Here is a 15,332-nt window from a genome sequence, read left to right on the forward strand (position 1 = left end):
GTTACTACCCATGTGAGGACGATCTAATTTTGTCATTCCCACTAATATTATAATAGAAATAATGATAATATAATTTCAACTCAATTCAATCATCAAAGATTCAAGTTCAGCAGAATGTGGAATTTTGAATGTCTGTTCTATCTCAGAAGGCAAAACTAATCTTGACAGTATTCGATTGTGTGAAAAGTAATTTCAAAGGTATCAAGATACATGATCCTGCCAAGCATTTATTTATTCTTTTTACTAGTCAATTGTAGTAAAATATTACTCCCTCCGTCCCTATTTACTTATCCATATTTCCTTTTTTGGTTGTCCCTATTTAGTTGTCCATTTTGACAAATCAAGAAAGGACAAAAAAAAACTTCCTATTATACCCTCATTTAAACTTATTGAAAATTTTTAAGTTTTAATTCATCCTTTTTGAAACAAGAGAATATTTATTATACTTAGGGAGTGACAATCCTTTAAGTTACTCAAAAGAGCATTTCGATAGTTTATGAGTAAAAATTTTGAACAATTTTTTACTCTAAAAAAATGGGTAGAAATAAACTTGAAGAATCATCCACCTCAACAGAAATATTTAAATCTATTCCATTCATTAAACTTGATTTATTTTGTCCTGTATCCATTGGTTGTTTGATTTCTCATTTCATTGAAGCATTTTTTATAACAAAATATTTTGATGGGAAATTTTTAAATGTTACAAAAAATTGTAAAAGTGTATGTTGTTTCCCTCCAATTTATTTCACTTGAATTCAAATAAGTGGTTGTAATTTTGAAATGAAAAGTTGTCATAAGGGTAAAATTGTAACTTCACTGTGCTAATCATTGTTGCCTTAATCTGTGTGCCATTTCTAAAGTGGACAACTAAAAAGGGACGGAGGGAGTATAACAATGACTTAAAAACGCAGGATGAACCAACATAAACCTCTAATCAACAACACAAGTGGACTACAAACTTTTCATGCTCTGTTTCCCTTGCAAGATACTTATATAAGAACTACAATGTCTTAACAAGGACAGTTTTGTTCAAACTAAATATCCTTGATCCATCTCTCAGGAAATGATCTGAAAATACCATTGATTCAGCAAAAACTACACAAAGGACATACACTAGCAATAAAAGTTGCAGGAACACATACTGCCGTCAAAAAAGAGTTCAGGCCAGCGACAACTGTTCTAATAATCCTACTGGTATCCCTACAAGTTAAACTGATGACAAAATCCACGAGTCTGCCCCAATTAAATCTTCACTGAGCAAGCAAAGCAGAAGAAAGAATCTGTCATGTCTACGATTTTCTAGTCATGGAGATATTCACACCCCTGGGAGATCTTCGAACCTTAGATGACTCTCCATCAGTAGCACCTGTTCCTTTCAATTCCACTAACTTCTTAGGTGTTGTCACATTCTCCAGTTCAGATTTTGGATTTCTGCTGTCTTTATTCAGTTTCTCAGGGTACCAAATGTCATCTGGATTAAGAGGTAAAGAAGCAGGATCAAGTTCAAATGATCCCACAGGTACACCTTCTTTTTCAGTTCCAGTCATTCTGAATGATGGGATTTGATGAGAGAACTTATAAAGTTCATTTGGCATTACCAAAAATGAGCCATCTTTAGTGTGGCTGGTAGGTTGGAAAAGGCTTACAAATCCACTCACCTTATCCAGGTAATTTACTTTTATACCGACATCCTTAACAAAATCAGAAAGTACCTCCACAATCTCATACTTGTACTTACTATGTTTTTCTGGGTCGGAGCTCCAACTGATATCCCAATTTTTAAAGAGAGCCCATGTCTCCCCTTTCCTAGGATATACAATGAATGCACCTCTCTTACCCTTTTTGGACTGCACTAGATGAGAGAATGTAAGACGATCATTAGTGATTTGAGAACTTCCACGTTTAAATTTCCCACAACCAGCAGGCAACTCTGCCTCTACCCACTCCATGTCTCCTTGGTCCTCTGGATTAGCCTCAAGCCAAGTGAACCGTAGCTCAAATTCAGGAGACGAAACTCTCCTAATCTGACAATAGAATCTTGGCATTCCATCAGCTGTATCATAACAAGCCCAGATTTGGTCAACAGCAAAGCAACTTTCTTCCCTATGCTTATCAAAATCACTAAACTCCGGATCAGGACAATCATATATCTCTGGAGGATTATCAGAAAGTTCACTATCTGGTTCTGAATCAGAATCAACAACTTCAACTTTTTCCACCTCACTTGATGGAGGTCCAGAAGCCTGTTTGTCAAATTTCCTATTGTTGGTGTTTTCATTTTGCACTTTCGCTTTAGGAGAGGCTACTCCATTTTGAGTAGCCTTTGCCTTGGAATTACCATTAAAATCAGTTGGTTTGGCATTCCTAGAGTCATCACCACTCATGGCTTCTTTCTGCTTTGATGTATCATCTTCAGCTGATTGGCTAGCCCGTACCTTCTTCAAACGGTTTGCCAAATCATTCTCGTCATCACTTGCACCTTCATTATAGGATACATGCTGCCGTAGGCGAGAAGATCTCCTAGGGCCGAAACCATCAGATTCAAAATCTTCTCCAGCCGGTGGATAGCTACCAGACTCGATGTCCACAGTTTCAGGCTCAGTGCTGGTTGAAGTATCAATGCTCTCACTTGATTCAACTGTCTGCTTCCTACTCCTTTTCCTATTATTTTTATTAACCTTCGGCGTAGCAGCCCCTTCATTTGTATCGCCCATTTCCTTGTCATACTTTTCAGCCTTCCCTTTAGCCTTTAAATCCTCAAATACCTGAGCAGTCTTTTCTCTCCGTACCTCTGGTTGTGAACCCATTGTTTTACTGCTGGGACCCTGTTGAGATCCCATTTGGGCAGGTGTAAACCCAGCTCCGGCTGCCATTCTTGAGGTTCCCTGGTTGAAAGCCTCTTTCTGCTGATAAGGTTGGCTCGTGTTTGACTTAAGGGGCACATCCTGACTGCCAGGTTGACTCCATTTATGTCCAGGAGGAGCACCTTGAGAACCTAAATCATATGCAATGAAAGGCTTTGAGCATTTTTGGCAGCGTAAAGCTCTGTTCACAAAACTCCTGTAGTACTGGTACCTAATATTGCAAAAAGGACATCCCGTCCAGAATGTTTCAGGCATTGCTGGTGAAGTTGGTTGTGTTTTCTGAATATTATTCAGATTACTGGACTGAGTACCAATACCATTTGGAATATTATTTTGTCTAGCTGAAGGATTTCGATTAACCTGTCGCTTTGCTGCTGCACCTTTGGAAAAAAACCTGTACTTACTATCAAACAAAGTCCTCTTTGTCGGGTCCGAAAGCACCATATTTGATTCCCCAATCAACTTGAAAGCTGCTTCTGCACCTGGAAACTTGTTCTTGTCAGGATGAAGCACAAGCGCAAGTCTCCGGTATTGTTTCTTGATGGTCACTTCATCAGCCGACATATCAATTTGGAGGATCCGATACCAATCCTTTTCTGATCCCACTGTACTGCTCTGAGCAGAACAGTGGACATTACAGACAGCAAGTAGCTGCGATATATTCTCTAGCTGAGGGTAAAGCCGTTCAGCTTTCTGTGCCACCTTTTGAGCCCCTAAAAAGTCATTACTCTGCATTTTCTTCTCAGCCAGCTCTTTAGCCCTTAAGGCTTCATCCTTGTTGCACTCCATCACAATCCCAATAAAGATATTAATCAGTAAGATGCAGTAGACATTCATACACAAGTCTCCAACATATATTTTTCATGCTCAATGCCGCATTCCTGTCCCAACAAAAAGGAATATATCTGTCAATTCTTGCGTAAAAGCAAGAAAGATCAAATATTGCTTTTACTAATTACTAGTCATGTAGTAACCGTTCTAGAGCTATCATGCACACCTAAAAGAAAAGAGAGAGAGGAACTTCACCTTCAGTTACAACTTATGAGCAGCTAAGCAATAAATTGTTGACAACACAATCAAGAAAGATAAGATGCTTATACAAAGATAGTGAATCCTGCACCCAAAAATAGATGATTGTCATTCTGTGCCCAATAAAGAAAAACAAATAAAAGAGAGAATGCAAATGAAAAAATACAGTTAAGAATTATTTCAATCGATTCCACGAAGTCATAGGCACACAATGACTGATTCCCGAAATAGAGGATCTCTTAAAAGTTACAATAAAGAGCAATCACGACAAGACAAGTGGAGATGAAGCACACTGGAAATCATACAAGAACAATCAAACTTCCAATAAATGGTAAAGTCAATATACAAGTATCATGCATAGACCCAAGATATCAAACATCGGAGACTTGAGACAGCAAACAAAGAGAGTTCATGGGGCATGGAGCTAAGAACTAAGTATCAAACTGTAATCTAACTCCTTTGTCATCTATTTCTCTGGGTGTTGCTTAGCAGTCTAAAACTTACTTTCACCTTTATAATCAACTATTCCAAATGTTTCTAATATTACTTGTAGACCAAAAAGATTTGATTTTCTTAAAGGTTACATACTGCCTAAAGTTATATCTGTTTTGCTTGATTAACCAACTTTTCCCAATGAAAAGAGATCATTAATCCACATATATTAGCTCGTAAGCATCGTGCAAAACTAGAACTATTATCACTAAAATCACCAAGAATGTAAAATTTGCATTAATTATATTTTGCTATCACACAAGTTCTCAAGCTGATATCATACATGAAAAGTTAACTTTGAAATATATAAAACAAAGAAACCCACATTTTACCGAAACGTGAACAAAGTTAAGCATGAACATAAGTATGGGATACTGAGATAACAATTTTAACATGCAGATGAAATCAGAATGTGTACATCAACATACATTAAACCCTAGCATATTGCTGACAGGCAGATAAAAAAAAAACTAGCATTGATTGATGCAAAAGCGCTACATACTCAAAACTCGAATCCAAAAACTTCAAATTTCAAACTCCATAGAAATCAAAAAGCACAATAAGGTTTAAGAAAAAGATGAAAAACAAAAGTATCCATAAATGTGCATACCTAAATGAAAAAGGACCTCCAAAGTTTTGACTATGGAAAGAGATTAATCCTTATACTACTAATAACTAAAGGACGAATTTGAGAGAGAGCAAATAGTAAAAGGAGGGAAGAGAATCGCGGGAATTGGAAAGAGAGTGAAAATTTCAGGAAGCGGGGAGATACCCAAAATTCTTCTGAAATTTCATTTCCCCCTAAAATCTAACTTTGTTTATCATCCTTGTGCTATTTCCCCAAAACATTGGGGAACAATCTAGAGGGTAGGTTTTTTCTAGGGGTTGAAGGTTAAAATGGGCTGGGCTGGGCCCATATTTAAACTTCACTTTGGCCCATTCATCATTTTGAGCTTTAATATAGTTGAGTATAACCCAAGAGTTTTTGGGATGTTTGGATTGACTTTTTTTAAGTGGAATATTAGATAAATTTCATAATGTTAAAAGCTAATTAAATAGTATCTCTACTTTTTTCAAATAATAAAAATTCCTTAAATTTGGTGAAATTCGAATACATCTCAAAAGTCTCGATACATTTCGTTTCGATTTCGAATACATCATCCATCACTCTGATACAATCGCGTCTCGATGTTGAATACACCACTCAACATCTCGATACATTATTTCGATACATCGCGTAAAGTGATGTATTCGAGAATAGGAGAGAGCATGACTTTTTGTAATTTTTCAAATGGCAAGAAAATTTTAGAAAATATGCTAAAATAAGTTATGTATTGTGACAACCCACCCATTTGGATGGTGAAATTAACTCATACTTTTGGTATAAGACTAAGAATACATAACATACATGAAAGGATGTTATATGAGTTAATTTAGTTGCACAAAGTTCATATGTTAAGTGCTAAAGTCAAGGAAGTTGTGAAATAAAATTCGGCAAAAGTAATTGTAAATGATGTTAAAGAATTCTCTGTAATATACGGTCAGATTGCTCAGCCATTTTCTCCTAATATATAAGGAGTTAGAATTCTCATGACCTATCAAAATCAAAGGTCTACGAATCTAGTTTCCAATTTAGTAAATCATTTGTCGATACAACTTAAGAATTGAGAGATATGCATGTTTTCGTGAGACTGCACAAGCATGCACCTCAAAGTAGGTCCCCTTAACTCTAAATCGGTGGTCTTTATAAAAGACCACCATCTTCGTCTTTTATCCATTATAAATAGCTGAAAACTAGAAAATTGACAAACCCACCTTCCAATACCCATGGATGTTTAGATTCTCAACTCGGATGTTTAACAGAAGTTGTTCTACGTCACGAGCTCATCATTGTGGTATAATTTTATTGTTGATTTAGACTCTATTTGTTATTGCTGCAAGGAGGCAGAATCTTAAGCTTATTATTTCAGATATTTTGGTTGAGGTAATCTTCTTTTTACAACCCTCCTTCGGAATTCCATGTGCTAGTATCATTTTTATAGATTTTTTAGCTAAGTGGTGGTGATTTTGAAATTGTGGTTGTGGGCAGCCCCTTTGTATTATTTATTTTGGCTATTATTGTTGCGTATTAATGGTTTTAAGCTGATGGAGGTAATGAGTGGTTGGTGTGATTATTATTAGAGTCACGTACGATGGTTGTTGAATTGAATGGTGTGAAGTACGCCTAGTTATGTCACCTCTGGAACTTGTCGCTCTTTCGAGATATTATTGGAATGTCTTCAATGGATTTAGCTGCTAATTATTGTTGTTTTTGGCCTCACTTTATAGTTTGAACTTGGCTGGTCATGAGTGTGGCATTAGCGCCTTATTATTTACTTATGGATTGTTCTTACATCCTTGTTGATTTTGACTTTGTTGCATTACTTTGGTTGGTCAAGCATCATAGAGACATCTTTTGGGCTTTCGTTGAAAGGTATGTTGAGGCTATTATGTCTCTTCTGGCATGATCTTAATGACCTAAGATATTTTATGGTCGGTGTATTATCATTATTTGACTTGTAGCTTTATCCTATAGAGTTGGCTACAACCATATGATGCAATGTCTATAGGCAACACTCTACTCATTGCTGAGTGGCCTAGAAAAACCTTGTTATGATTGTGTTTTGATTAATCATGATTACTAATCATTATTGTGATGTTTTATTGTATATCTGTCGCCTATGATCTTGTTTTGTCCTTAGGAAACATTGACATTCCAAGGGTCTTAAGCATACAAAGTGATTCTTATACCGAGTCTTCGAGCCGGGTAGACCATGCCTTTGGGCTGGGTAGATCGAGCCTTCGAGCCGGGTAGACTGAGCCTACGGGCCGGGTAGCCCGTGCCTACAGGTCGGGTAGGCTATACCTACAGGCAGCATATATGTATTGTACCACAGAGCCTCAGATTTGTATTGATTCATGGAACAAGTACATTTAGACGGTTCAGATCGGATTGTCATCGGGATCCAGGTAAGGGGCTAATATGGGTATTTAGCAATTGCTTGCTCTCGTTATGACTATAAGGATTGTGTGTTGTTTGTACCTACCGGGCTTATGGGGGCTAGGTCAGGTTATTGCTTGTTATATGCTTACATTTTATTGTTATAGGGAGATAGGGTATTATACTTGTCTTTCACTCCTGCCTATTTTCGTTCCATACTTTTACTTCAGTTTCAACTTTCAGTTTACCTTACATGCTCGGTACAATATTGTGTACTGACGCCCCTTGGCTGGGGACCTGCATTCATGCTTGTAAGTCCAAGAGGTTTGCATGTTTTGCTTTTTAAAGATTTTAGGGTAGGCCGGTGATGTTCGACGTAATCAACTGACACTATTTCGGTTCAAGTGCCAAACGATCACGTGTAGTGATATAACCCAACCAAGGGTTGGGATCGTTCCCACAGGGAATGGTTTTGGAATTAATAGAAAAATAAAATTTAATTCTAATTAGTCATAACTATAAACATTATCGAATATAAACATACTAAATCTAAGGGGTGACGCAAGCGTCAATTATCAATGGGGGTTTGTATTAACTAACAACTAAAAAGAGCAAAAATATAAGGAAACTTGATATGGAGACGGGATTCTTAGGATGTGATAAGAATACGAGATAAACTAGACTATCAGGTACATGGTTTTGATAGTAAATTGTTGAACATTTGTGAATAGGCTAGACTATAGTGGGGGTAAATTCTCTCTCGAGCAACTTACCCCGAATCACTCAATTTCTCTCAAACACTGAATTGCCGCATTAAGCACAACCTCCGCCTTAGCCTATTCACTCTCTCGAGCTGAATGTGTGGGAGAAGGACTAGGGTTCACTGTCTCGAGCTGAACCCATGTCAATCCAATACCACCGACTATCAATTTAGTAGTCTTAGTTTTACAACCTCTCTCTCGAGCAAGCCAAAAACACTAAGATGAAATCGTATTTGCAACTACAATCCCATTAAGTTCATACACAACTACTAAACGAAATCACATTTAAACAACAAATAAACCATCAACAAGTAAGACCCAATAGATAATTTAACCCATATTCATAAAATCTTTGAGACCCACGTCCAATTTCTTGGAGTTGAAATCCTGTGAATCTTCAGGGTCTTAGAACAAAGTCTCCAATACCCTCTAAAACTTGAACTCTCCAAAAAACTGCAAAAAGTTCGAATAATAGAAGTGATACTAAGCTAGAAATTAAAAACAAGTATTTATAGTGTTTGAAAATTTGTGCTGCGGAGGACCATTCAGCGCAGTTAGTCGGGATCGCCGATACACTCGGCAATCCGCCTTTTGGTTGATTTCATCGCCTTCCTGCTTTTGCCTTCAACATTCTCACATTTTGAGGCATTGGGCGATAGAAGTACTGCTTCGCCGAACTGCTCGGCGACGCGCCGACTGCTCCTTTTCATCGCGGAAATGATATTCTCCTTTAGGGCTCAACACACTGGAACATAAGGCGATCTTCAGGCCGATCGGTGACTCGCCAACAGGGCTCGGCGATCTTCATGCCTTCATTTTTTGTTCTTTTCGTCCACCTTGTTCCTTCTTGCCAAGTAGTGTCCATGCTTTGCCTCAAACTCTAAATACCTAAAACTTAAGGGTTTCCATCAGATATTGAGACAAAATATGCATTTGAGGACACTAATTCTATCAAATATAGCTCTAAATGAGTCCAGAATTGCCAAAAGAATTGTTACATATAGAAGAAACAACTCAAAAGGAAATAATCATAGGAGGTATAATAATACTAATAAATTTTAAAGTATACCAAGAAGATAATATAATATTAGGAGTAAAATGGTTAGAAGAAATGAAGCCATATAACCTAGAAAATACACAATTAATTATAACCTATAAAAACAAAAAAGTTATGATAAAAAGAGCAATATGAAAATTTATATACTTGCAAAAATAATAGTAGAAAACTATTATAACAGATACTATACTCCAATGTTAGACACAGGAGCAGAAGCAAACATGTGTAAACATAATTGTCTACCAGACGAAAATGGGAAAACTAAACACCAATAGTTGTAACAGGATTTAATAATGAAGGAAGTATGATAACTTATAAAGCAAAAAATATAAAGTTACAAATATGGGATAAAATACTAACTATAGAAGATATATATAGTTATGAATTTATAAATAAAGATATGCTTTTAGGAATGCCATTTCTAGAAAAACTATATCCCCATGTAATCACAAAAACACATTGGTGGTTTACTACACCATGTAAGCAAAAGATAGGAGCAAAACGAGTAAATAATAAAAATAGAAAACCTACACCATGGATTAAAGGAAGTGAAAAAATCACTCAAAAACTAGAAAATATTAAAGAAAGTACTCATAATATAGAATTAATAATATTTTCAATAGACAAATTAAAAATAATCCAAGAAAAATTAGATATGTTATATAGCGAAGATCCCTTAAAAGGATGGGAAAAACACAAAACAAAGATAAAAATTGAACTAATAGAAGAAAGAAGTATAATAACCCAAAAACCATTGAAATATAATTTTGAGGATTTAAAAGAATTTAAAATGCATATAAAAGAATTATTAGAAAACAAATATATTCAAGAAAGTAATAGCAAACATACTAGTCCAGCGTTCATAGTAAATAAACACAGCGAACAAAAAAGAGGAAAAAGCCGTATGGTTATTGACTACAGAAATCTAAATGCAAAAACAAAAACATATAATTATCTTATACCAAACAAAGTATTAAAAGTAAGGCAAATACAAGGATACAATTATTTTAGTAAATTTGATTGTAAATCAGGATTCTATCATCTAAAGTTAGAAGAAGAATCTAAAAAATTAACAGCCTTTACAGTGCCACAAGGATTCTATGAATGGAACGTACTACCCTTTGGATACAAAAATGCACCAGGAAGATATCAACATTTCATGGATAATTATTTTAACCAACTAGAAAATTGTGTAGTATACATAGATGATATATTGTTATATTCACGGACAAAAGAAGATCATATACGATTATTAGAAAAAATTATACATATCATAACACACTCAGGAATTAGTTTAAGTAAGAAAAAGGCAGAAATAATGAAAACTCAAATAGAATTTTTAGGAATACAAATAGATAAGAATGGTATAAAAATGCAAAACCACATAGTACAAAAAAATTATAAAATTCTGAAGAACAAATAGATACGAAAAAGAAATTACAATCATTTTTAGGATTGGTAAAATCAGGTAAGAGAATATATACCTAATTTAGCAGAAAATTTAAAACCTTTGCATAAAAAACTAAAGAAAGATGTAGAATATTATTTTGACAAAAGAGATCAAGACCAAATAAGAAAAATAAAATTATTATGTAAGAATTTACCTAAATTATATTTTCCAGACGAAAATAAAAAATTTAGAATCAGATGCAAGTGAAATAAGTTATGGAAGAGTATTAAAATATAAATATAATAAAGAAAAAGTAGAACATCATTGTAGATATTACTCAGGAACGTTTACAAATCCCGAAATAAAATGGGAAATAAATAGAAAAGAATTATATACTCTATATAAATGTTTATTAGCTTTTGAACCATACATCGTATATAGCAAGTTTATTGTAAGAACAGATAATACGCAGGTAAAATGGTGGATCACAAAGAAGATACAAGACTCAGTAACAACCAAAGAAATACGAAGACTAGTATTAAATATACAGAATTTTACATTTACAATAGAAGTAATAAGTACTAACAAAAATGTCATTGCAGATTACATTTCAAGACAAAGCTACACAGACGGATCTAGATAAAGAAAATACTATTGAAAAGATACTCAATACTATGACACTACTTTGTACAAAAGTAGATAGCCTGGATAAAGAGCTACAACAAATGAAAAGTCAGCAGCATGACAATAAATATGCGGAGCTAAGTCAATCGGAAGACTTGAAAATTCCAGAGCTAGAAGGTGACGATGGGAAACACCGAAAAACCCAGACTAACAATTTGTTACATGTAGCTACAGGAAGCACCTCTGCAATAAAGGAAGAAAACAAAAATAGATATGTCAATACAAACATGAACAAGGTATTTGAAAAACCATTTATGCCAAAAACTCAAAAAGAACCATTATTCTTACCACCCCAGCTTAATACCTATAAGGAGAGTCTTGGACAAAATAAAAGGACATATAATCATATAACCAGAGCCTATATAGAAAATATTCACAAAATACAAACTTTTTTAAACCTAAATCCCAGAGCCAAAAATACAAAAAATCCAAATGAAGACTATATTACCCAAAACCTACAAGGATATAACAAATTGATTGCACAACCAGGAACCAGTACCAATCTAGTAGGAACTTGCTATCACTATGGATTACTAAGTACCGTATATACCGTAACAGGAGATGAAATATCAACAATACCAGAGCTACACAAGGCATTTATGTATTACAAGAGGATAACCAAAGGAACATTATTTTATATAAAATTTTATTCAGCACCAGCCGAGATATTATATGATGAAATCAAACCTATTATACAAGTGAATAAAATCGGATTGACAAGAGAAATGATAATACCAAGAAAAAATAGAAAAGCAAGAAGAAATACAAAAGATAGAGATACCAGGATTTTATGCAAGAAAAAGGGTTATTGGAATAGCTACAATATTAAATGAGTTATCAACGAATTATCTAAGTGGAAATTCAGTATGGAGTTATTATGCCAGAGAACAAACTATGATATATTCAAATTCCAGAGAAACCAGAGAAGCAGATATGGAAGAAATACGTCAGTGGATATTAAGTCTACTAAAACCTGAACAACAACCGACTACAAGAGCTATACGACGAAGTTTTATTTCACTAGAGATAATGGCGAATTATTGCAGAACTATCGGACGCAAATACCCAGACCATCAATGCTCAAAATGTTATGGCGAAGATAATGTGATTCCAGCTGTCAATCTGGAATAAAGAAGGCCGACAAGATAAAGAAACAAGATAAAGCAAAGTTATTCGTCCTATTATAAAAGTAAAGTTAGTGGTACGACTTTATGTAAAGCAGTAAGCAACGTGTACATTACTATAGAAGTTAGTGGAACTTTATGTAAAGTAGTAAAGTAACTATAGTTTATGTAAAGTAACTATAGTATAGATTAAAGTAACTATAGTAGAGTTACTTATAGTTGTATATATAGTAGAGCCAGAAGACAAGATAGGGCAAGACTTTCTCGACGGAAAGCAAAGCCTCTTGTATACAAAATATTCTCTCAATAAAAATTTAAATTTCAAAGCTAAGCTATGGATCAAAACATTGCAGATACTACACAGGTACATATATTCATGATTATGCATAGCTAAATCTATTAATTCCTGAATATCATAGAATTGATAGAATAAGTTTATATTAGTTATTATATACTAGAATTATTATCAGATGTTTTCTAGTTTGTTAACATGAGGAAAAAGAGGAAATCTTCTAGACTATGCCATCCTGAAGTTGAAACCATAGGCATGAGAAGCCGTGAGGGGAGTAAACGTAGTTGAGGCACTGTTAGGAAGAGAGTACCTTTGAAAGTACGATGTTAACAGTGACAGGAAAACATGATGAAAATAATCTAGTTTATAGTAATCTAATATGAATAATATTCGTCAGGACTATGATATAAGGGAATTGTTTGAAAATTGTTATGTCTTATTTACATGATGAAATGATATTATCATATAAAACATTAATCCTATATATACTTAAGAATATAGAAATCATTGACCTAAGAAGGATAATATGGGAAAAGATATTTGAAGAAGAAGAAGAAGAAGGATTAATAAATCAGATATGGTATGAAATAGACGAAATAAATAGAATAAATAATGAAATCATAGACTTTAATCTAAGTGATTTAGAAATTCAATATTCAGATTAATGATAAATCGAGAATACTTACGATATTGGCAACAAACTATAACAGATATTACTTTATTGTGTAATCTAACAAAAGAAAATGTAGAAGCATTCCAACAAACTCATGATATAGAAAATATAGAATATATGTTGGAAAATATAAAAGAAATTATAACATTAATACCTTTAGAAAAAATGTATTATGAACGAATCAAACCCAAAAACACTAAGTCCGAATTATTATACAGTTAGTTATGAAGAATATGATAGATATGATATCAAACCCAGGAAGTAAAATATTTACAGCTCGCTGTAAAAATCTATATGCATTAACAACAAAACATAAGATAACAACAAAAAATAAGATAAATAAAATAAATTGGACTCATCAGCCGGGGCCATTTCCCATCCAAGTGTTATATTCGTAGAGGCTTGCAGACTAAGGTGTTGGGTTGTATAGCCATGTTATTGGCCACGTTGGCGTTGCTTTCTTGTTGGTTGATGATTGATAGTTGCTTGAAATATTGGTAGATACATACCTATTTTCAGCTTTTGTATAGAGATCATGGTGGCTTTGATGGCCCACGTAGCGTTTATGCATTCCTAGTTACCATGGTGGCCTTGACGGCCCAAACAGGTTTATGTGCTAGTTTGTTATTGCTTTATATAAATTGTTGGGAGTAGGTATTTTCTTTATAGAGCTATTGATAGGGGCCTTGCTGGCCGAGGGCTTATTTTTAAGTCGAGATATAATTGTTTGTTGTCTTGATTGTGTGTGGCCGCCATGCGCCATTAGCAAGTGGTTCAGCAGGGTCGGCTCAAGCCTAAGTTTTGGCTTCAGGTGTCAGTTGCGCCCATCAAGTTTGGGTTGTGACATGTATTTAGTTTTTTTTATCCTTTTTAAATAACTTATAAGTTAAAAGTCAAAAGTTATAAGTTGGAAACCCCTAACTTTTTATTTTTGACTTTTTATGTGTTGTGTTACCCAAACACTTTCAAAATTAAAAAAGTGTTTAAAAATGAAAGCCGCTAAAAATAAGTCAATTCAACAGAGTATATCAGTTTAGTCTCTGATATTGCATGACATTGCATTTAGCTTATGACATACAATATTGATCAACTGCATCTTTATTTCTTTCTAAGTGGATTAGGTTATATGTATTAATTTCCTAATCAGTTTAGCATCTCAAGTTCATCATCTTCAACTTTATATTTAATAGTGCATATCTCACATACTAAATACATTTAAAGTAGTGACTACATACCTTCATTTGCGATATATGATTTATAATATAGGTTTAAACACTCATATCCAGCTCACGGTTAGTATGTTTATGTATCATCTAAACAATAGAGTTTAGTAAGTTCTTATCTATGTAGGACAAAGACTACTTTTATTTTTGTTATTTTAGTCATTTTAGTGTTAGCCGAGGCATCTTAGTAGAGGCTTTCATACAATAGTTTCAGCTTTATGGTTTTGTTCATATGATTTCCATTTGATTATTAAGCTTGTTTTGAACTTACTTATAGTATTCAATTTTAGCTTCCGCTATGGGATTTCTTAGTTTTATATAGTAATCTTAATGTCATGCTACGATATGGGCTAGCTTGGGGTCACTTGTGACTCTAAGAATCATATTACCACTAAGGGTAGTCTCAAGTCTTAACAAACTTGGTATTTGAGCATCACGTTTGAAATGTTCAAGAGTGTCTGAGAGTCGCATTGAGTAGAGTTTTTTTCATGGGTGTGAAAAGTGCACCACATTGATATGAAACATTTGGGAAGTTTCACTTTTCGTATGTTCATATCGTGCGATAGAGTATGAACTCTATTTCACCTCCTTCTAACTTGTACTCTACACATTTACTGAACCATACCTCCCAAAAGAGCTTATGGAAGGAGAAGTAAAAATGGGAACGGAGACTGGCAAGCACCACTAGTTCCAACAGACTCTTTTGAAAGAACAAGTCTCTTATACTTAGTCAAGGGTTGCGTTCCAGGTGATATAACTCAAA

The 15,332-nt window shown here is 34.4% G+C and overlaps 1 protein-coding gene across 1 annotated transcript; it reads right to left on the minus strand.

Annotated features, from left to right (window-relative positions):
* Positions 1 to 913: 913 nt before the first annotated feature.
* On the minus strand, positions 914 to 5,249 carry LOC102599775 (uncharacterized). The gene is made up of 3 exons (XM_006343457.2): positions 4,996 to 5,249; positions 3,891 to 3,978; positions 914 to 3,745 (listed from the first exon to the last, which is right to left on the minus strand). The coding sequence occupies exon 3, from the start codon at positions 3,699 to 3,701 to the stop codon at positions 1,290 to 1,292; it is 2,412 nt and encodes an 803-aa protein (XP_006343519.1). The 5' UTR covers positions 3,702 to 3,745; positions 3,891 to 3,978; positions 4,996 to 5,249; the 3' UTR covers positions 914 to 1,289.
* Between the last annotated feature and the right edge of the window lie 10,083 nt (positions 5,250 to 15,332).

Source organism: Solanum tuberosum, unplaced genomic scaffold (assembly GCF_000226075.1).
Source record: "Solanum tuberosum cultivar DM 1-3 516 R44 unplaced genomic scaffold, SolTub_3.0 scf00045, whole genome shotgun sequence".
In the NCBI taxonomy this organism is placed as follows: Eukaryota; Viridiplantae; Streptophyta; class Magnoliopsida; order Solanales; family Solanaceae; genus Solanum; species Solanum tuberosum.